We start from the raw sequence: 7433 nt of genomic DNA, 5'->3' as shown, positions 1-7433 counted from the left end.
CTCTGCTTGACGAGCACGCGAAAGGAGGAGGGAGCGGGCGAAGCACGCCCGAAGCAGGTGGCCTCCCGTAGCCAATAGGATCGCGCCCCTGGTGACGGCGCCGTCCAATCGGAGGCCGGCAGTCGCCGGCTCTATTGTGCGGACTCTCCTGCGCTTCCGGGAGCTCAGAACCTCCCCCTTCGTTTAGCGACCTTCTGGCGGAGCGCCGCTTCCCATTGGGCCAACCGAGCCTCGAAAAAGGCAGCCAATGGGCGGCAGATTCTGTTTGAGATGAGCCAATCAGAGGACGCTCTTCCCCCTGGTCCCGGCCGGCACGAAGTCGGTGCCGCGAGGGCCGCTGCCACGTCCGCGGGCTGTCCGGGTCGAGCGCCGCGCTGCCGGCGGGACATGGTGGCCCCGCGCCGCTGAGGTGGGCGCCGGGTCCGGCGGCGGGGCGGGATGGCGGCGCTGCGGGCCGCCCTGCTGGGCGCCCTGCTGGGATGCGCGGGCGCGGCCCTCATCCCCGCGGCCGACGTGAAGGTGGAGGTGCTGCAGAAGCCGTTCCTGTGCCACCGCAGGACCAAGTGGGGGGACTTGATGCTGGTGCACTACGAGGGCTTCCTGCAGAGCGACGGCTCCATGTTCCATTCCACGTGAGTCTGCGCGGGGCGCTGGGCGAGCTTTGGGGACGGGACGTATATACACACACGGGCACGTGTAAACGTGTTGTGCGAGAAGGTGAAACAGCTTAGATCAAAGCTTTGGTATCACCTCAACGCAAAAAGCCAGGAAGATCGTTGAGAGACGTTGCTGCCTTTTAGATTCTGATCTGCTGTAAGTGATGCTCTTTACCTGTCTTCTGAGGGCAATGCCGATGCAAAGCCCTTGCTAATGGTGCCTTTCCTGTAAAGCGATGGGGTGCAAACAGTGGGAGGTGGCGAAACGCCCGGGGGTCCGCAGGCTGCGTCTGTGTCACCGTGACAGTCTGCAATCTGCTTTTGTAGAGCTCGTTTTAAGCGGCGACCAAAAGAGACAACGTTGTGCATGTTCGAAGCCTTGCAGATGTAAACTCAAATCTCGCTCGTTTTCTCTTGTAGTTAACCCGCCTCTCTCAAAGGAGTTGTAGTGACCCCTTACGTTTCTGCTGCTGACTAACTCCTGTAAGTGCTCTTATTTCGTGTTCGGCACCTTTCCTGCACGGCTAGGAAATGGAGCTTTGGGCTGTAGTTAAAACTCTGTGCCTGTCAATAGAGTGGAAGTGGCTGTGGAGTACCACCTGGTTGCCTTTGAAAGGGGGGTTGTCTGGCTGCTTTAAGTGTTCTGCATGCATCTCTTTTTCTAGGCATCTGTTGTGTAGTGGTTTTTTCTTCTACTGGCTTTTTCAGAAGAGATGTGACTGACTCTTCTAAGCATGTTACGAGGTATATTGCAGTCATGGCCAAGCTGATCTGTGACTTGTGATTTACAACGGACACACACAGCCTTGAACTTAACTTCCAAGCACGGATGCTTTTCTAGTCTGATTAGTTTCAAAGTAAAATGAACTATCAGGAAAGTGAAGGTGAGGTTCCAGGTTGCTCAGCATCGTCATGAGTGCACTCTGTATGTGCTGTTTCATTCCTTTGCAGTTCTTAAGGCACCTTGTCATGCAAGACGTAACTTCTAAGGACTTTAAAAGTTTAGAACTCTCATTTAAGAAATGCCAAGATACCGTATAGGCTTTTATTTACATGCCTCTTATGGAACCTGCTGTTTAAAGACTAAGCGTTTTATTCCGTTCTTTTCCAGTCACAAACATAACAACGGCCAACCTATGTGGTTTACACTTGGCATAAGAGAAGCCATCAAAGGCTGGGACAAAGGTTTGAAGGACATGTGTGTGGGAGAGAAGCGGAAGCTAACTATTCCACCAGCCCTTGCTTATGGAAAAGAAGGGAAAGGTAAAACATCTGAAGTCCTTCCCGTGATTTAATTCTTTTCAGTCTCTATTAACTTTACAGTTTTTGACCAAAGAGGTTAGCAAGCTTTCCATGTCGATATCATTAATTAAGGGAAATAATTGGAGTGGGGCACTCTTTCTGGAAAACTTGTTTCCTGCAGAAAATACTCATTAAGTGTCTTAAGTGGTGAATGCAGGCAGCAAGGAATTCATGGCAGCAGCTGTGCTGTACACTCTGAGCATTACTGCTGTTAGTGCTGAGCTCAGCAATGCTTTATTATTTATTTTCAGTCGAGCCTGAAGTGGTTACTGTAGTTAATGCTTTGACTGTTGCATCTGTGTTTGTGGTCCTAATTCCATGGATGTGCATGTGCAAGCCTCGTTCTTTTTTTTGTGGGTTCTTTTAGGAAGCTGAAGAACCTTCAATTCTGCTGGTCGACCTCTCATGGTCTTAAATGTTACAGTGAAAACTCACCATTTATTTCTTCATATAGGGCCACTTCGTTCTTTCCATCTTACAGCTTTGGGCAGCTGCGCCTGTTACCCAAAATAAGATATGTGGGAACATTAGCAGGCAAGCAGATATCTACCAAAAATGTACCGAATGATGTGCAGGCAGATAAAAGCATGCCTTGTAGCGTTTTCATGCCTTGTAGTGTCTCTCTACCTGTGTGCTGCTGGCACTGCTTTTCTCCCCTTTCGAACATTTTCAGACAGACCCCTCTTTTAATGAGAAGGTCAAGACTGGAATGTGTGGCTAAGTGAGTGACCGTTTAAACGATGCTGGAATGTTACCTTTTCTGCCTTATGCAGGGCACAGCTGGACATTTTTTTTTCCCTACTAAAAATTACTAAATGCTTTAGAGCTCACCTGGTAATTACAGGCCTAATTGCCTTGACTGAAGGCTAACTGTAGTGCTTTACATATTAAAAGCTTGCAAGCCCCTCTTGTGTATTTAATGCAAGAAGGCTGAACTAGTAAACACTGCTAGATGCTGTAAGGATCAGCGTGCTTTAGGAAAACACTGAACTATTAGAACATAATTGTGTTGCTGTGCTGACAGAATTCCATTTTCTTCATGCCTTCCACTGAACACACAAGAGGTCATTAGCTTCCCACCTTTCTTTCTGCCCTGAATGATGAGTCATGTGCCTTATTCTGCAACCCTCAGGAAAATAAAATTACCTATGTTCCAAGCCCCATGCAGGCCACCGTGGCCTATATTTCCAGAAGGTTCTGTACATTTACTCATCCCAGAGATCTATAAGCTTGTTATGTGTGCTCTGTAGCAACAAACGTCACAGCTCCCGAATGGTTAAGTGAAGTTTAATTTTCTCCTTATTTTGAGGCATGCAAGTATTTTTGGAGCGCTTCTATCTGATATAGAAATAGAGAGAGGTTAAATAGGACCAAATATCAGAGGAGCCAAGTTCAGCGCTGAATAGTCTTTCACAGCAGTGTCAGCCATTAGTGTGAGGATGCATCATGCTACTGAAAAAGCCAGAGACTGATAAGCTCCAGGGATGGTAGCAGCAAAATGTTCTCTACCGCTGTCAGAAAATTATTAATGTATTGACTTGCATCAAAATGGGATGATGTTAATAGCCTTATGAGCAGGCTTACGTACCCAGCTTCTGCCGTGTGTTTGGAAATAGGTCAGTGTTTTTTGTGCCACAATTCAGAGACAGCGGCAGGATATTGACAGCATAGTTGACCTTCTGCTTTTCTTGTCAAGAAGTGGCAGAATACCACGTATGGAGGTAGCATTTAGTCCATCTGATGCACTACATTCTTTATGGTCTATTTCACTGCTTTCTGCTTAGACTCTGTCTAGCTCTACGTATGAAAAAGTGGTTCAAGAACCTTGTCTCATAAGTCAGTGATGGCAGTTACCGAATAGGGACTCACAACAGTGCTTGTTGCATGTGAAGTTGCACATGTGCTGCAAGAGCTGCTCAGGGTCTGAGCTACTATCTAGTGTACTTATCACTGTTACAGATGCTTATTCATTGTGGCTCAAAATGCAGGATGCTTTGAAATAGTGGGGTTAGCAGGACATTACTTTGAGGCGTGTGGCTTTTATGGTGCATTGAATGAGTATCTTTCTATGTTTACCGTTCTATGCAGGAAAAATTCCACCTGAGAGCACACTGATCTTCAATATTGACCTTCTAGAAATTAGGAATGGACCCAGGTCACATGAGTCATTTCAGGAGATGGATCTTAATGATGACTGGAAGCTGTCCAAGCAAGAGGTGAGTGGGTTACTTTTCTTGCAAGCAAATTTAACCGAATTATGTAATAAAAATGAAAAGATAAGGTAATGCTAGGAGGTGTAGCTTTCACTAAAACTAAGCTGAAGGTGCATAGCTGTGCTGCACCGTGCTGAGCCTTGGATCTTGAACTGCTGAACAGGGGAGCTTACAAGTGGACTTCGCAAGTTGAGGCATAGGTGTGTGATGGAAGTGTGCCCCACACTTATGGAAAGCTTGATGAAGTAAAACATCTTAGAAATAAAAGTTCAGGGATTTTTTTGAGTTAATTGCTGCTTTACTAATAAACTGGTTTTGGAAGATCACCTACTGTAGAGCAGTCCTGTTCTGTAGCTTTCACTGCCTGAGGAGCATTTATGGAGCACAATTCTGCATTATTCTTCTGGTTGTCTCTTATTTTTGGACTTCCGCTTTTAAAGTGTGTGGTTGCTACCCATGAGAAGTCAGGATAAACCACTAAGTTCATAGAATCACCGAGGCTGGGAAAGATCTTCAAGATCATCTAGTTCAACTGTCCACCCACCACTAATATTTCCCCACTAAACCGTGTCCCTTAGCGCTACATCTAAACATTTATTGAGCATTGCCCTCTCAGGGCAGCCTGTTCCCACTCCTTATTTTTCATTTGGGACTAGTTCAGTTTGCTAGTCCCTAGAAGAGTGATCTTTTGTAATGCACGGCAGCTAGGCAGTGTCAGTGTTTCAGACATGCGTATTAGAAACATGAGTAATGACCATAACACAGACTAGAATGTGAAATGAATAAAACAGACCAGAAATGTGAGCCATTTATCTTCCTGCTAACAGTCCACTATTGCAGTTTCTGTTGAACAGGTTCTATCTATTTAACAGAGGGCTGTGTTGCTATTAATATTCTGATAGAAAGCTTTGTGATTTAGAACATTTAGGCTCTTGGTAGGTAAACTCAGTAAAAATTTCTTGCTGTTCGTAAATGGCTTTGTGTACATAACTGTTCCAGTGCTCCATTCAAAAGCTACCTTGAGCCTATTTGCCCTTCAAAACCTTTGAGTTTTCTTGTAGTGCATCGTAACGTGTTGCTGTTGGAATAGTAAATGCAAAGATTATGGAGAGATTTCTGTATCATTTTGGGGTTACTGTTTGGTTTTACATCTGCTACTTTGGTGAACTGCTAAGACGTGAAAATGCTGTTTTAGTTTCTGACCAATTGGTAGCTAGAATTTCTGCCTATCAGTTTATACTTTTATATATATAGACATCAGATGACGTGCTTTCCTGGCAGTTTTCAGTCAAATACAATAAAGCCATGGCAACTAGTTTGCTAGCTTTATTTTTCTCTTTCATCACCAAACAGGGCCAGAGAATCTAGTTAGACAAGTTTTATTCTGTTGGTGGCATAGGAAGAAAGATATCTATCAATAATTTAGTGCTACATACCATAGTAGCTCTGTCTCTTACACTCCAGTAATCAATTACTTTCTTAAACATTAAGACATTAACTCTCACCTTTTGTTTAATAGGTGAAAATTTACCTGAAGAAAGAATTTGAGAGGCACGGAGCAGTGGTAAATGACACCCAGCACGATGTTTTGGTTGAAGACATTTTTGATAAAGAAGATGAAGACAGCGATGGGTTTATATCTGCAAGGGAATTCACATACAAGCATGACGAGCTGTAGGAAAGGGTGACATAATTTTTTTTGACACAAATGGCAATGACTTAGACTGTCTGGTTCTCTTGTCGTCTTGATTCTGTGGTTTGGATTTGACAGCTGCCATGGGCGGAAAAGAAAAGACAAGAAAAAACAAACCCACGCTTTGTTTTTTTTATATTAAAAGAGAATTTCTGTTCTTTATGTAATTAGAAAAAGAAATGTTGAACTACTTTTAAGTTTGAAATTGTACTTGCTGTTGTGCAATGGAGACTTGCACACTTGGTGTCTTTTAATTTTGTATTAACTTATTTTTTTAGAAATGAAACAAGGTTTCCAGTGATCAAACATCTTGAAAACCAAAATCCAGTACAATGCCTTTCTGTGCTTTATTTCTTCAGATCACATTCGGTGGCTTTTACATGACTTCTAGTCTGACTTTAATCAATTATTTGACCTTCTTTCTTGTATGTTGCTGCTTGTAAAGCAGCTTATTGGCCTTGCTTGCTTTCTGCAGATTTTGGAAAGCTATACTAGAAAGCATCAGCACCTTGTAAGACAGCTGAGAAACTGATACAGAGCTGAATGAGAAGAATGGCTGTCCTATGGTGATTCTGCTTCTCTAAAGGGAGAATACCAAAATAACTGTTCGCATCACTAAAGAAAAATAACAGACAAAGCAAGAGTCAAATATTTGACTTTCTCATTTTCATATTAGCACCGTTCTGGAAAATAATGTAGTGTTTACCAAATAGCAGTTTTGTTGTTCTGCAGAGGTAATGTCCTTCACTTCCTTACGTGTGTTGCTTTTGAAACAGATTTTTGTGTTTGCGAAAAGATTACACCTTTTTTGCCTCAGGTTTTGAGAGTCATTTTTTTTCCCCCCATTTTCAGAAAGGAAGGAGCATGCTAACATGAAGGTCACTATGTCCTGAAGAACACTTTGTTTTGCTTGCCAGCTTTGCTACTGCCTGAATTGTAGAACTTGTCTTATTTTTTTGCACCTTTGCTGTATTTTCACAGGTAGAAAAAATGCTATCTGAGACTTAAGTAATAAAGTGACCTTTTTAGAAAAATAGAGGTGTGAGGTAAATGTTCTGCTGCTGCATCTTTATTGGGTGGGGATGATGTGGATTTCAGTTCCCTTTTGAAGAGGGTATGAACTCTCTTTAGAGAGGAAGAAGCTTAACCATCATCTGTGGGCCTGAACGAGTGGATGAGGTATCTCTTGGAAGGAATTAGCCTTTACTCTGCCAGCTCTAAAGTGGGTTTTTGAGCAAGATACTTGGATTTAAAAATACTGGCCTAGGGGGATATGAGGTAAACCAAGTTGTGTAAAATCAGTATTGCTGCATTGTGCCAAGTGGGGGGCTCTGCATTCAAGATTCTCTATTAGTGTGATGAAAATTTTCTCTGCAATCTAGTGTTGCATGTAAGCATTGGAAGGCTGCTTTATTATAGCTACTTATAGACAGCAAGGATTTCTGTACAGTGAACATGTTATGTAAAGATATGCAGGGGTAAAGTTCTTGTGTTCTTGCGTGTGATATTTTATGACCTGTGGCCTACGTGATGTGGAGCTGTCATATTTTGTTTTAAACAGCTTTTTTT

The 7433-nt window shown here is 43.3% G+C and overlaps 1 protein-coding gene across 1 annotated transcript; it reads left to right on the top strand.

The window, feature by feature from the left end:
* The first annotated feature begins 310 nt into the window (after positions 1-310).
* Positions 311-6719, top strand: FKBP14 (FKBP prolyl isomerase 14). Its single transcript, XM_072328659.1, has 4 exons — positions 311-632; positions 1768-1919; positions 4047-4174; positions 5691-6719. The coding sequence occupies exons 1-4, from the start codon at positions 439-441 to the stop codon at positions 5847-5849; spliced, it is 633 nt and encodes a 210-aa protein (XP_072184760.1). The 5' UTR covers positions 311-438; the 3' UTR covers positions 5850-6719.
* The last annotated feature ends 714 nt before the right edge of the window (positions 6720-7433 follow it).

Source organism: Excalfactoria chinensis, chromosome 2, assembly GCF_039878825.1.
Source record: "Excalfactoria chinensis isolate bCotChi1 chromosome 2, bCotChi1.hap2, whole genome shotgun sequence".
Taxonomy (NCBI): domain Eukaryota; kingdom Metazoa; phylum Chordata; class Aves; order Galliformes; family Phasianidae; genus Excalfactoria; species Excalfactoria chinensis.
The sequence above is the reverse complement of the archived record's forward strand: the minus strand, read 5'-3'. Positions and strand labels throughout refer to the sequence as shown.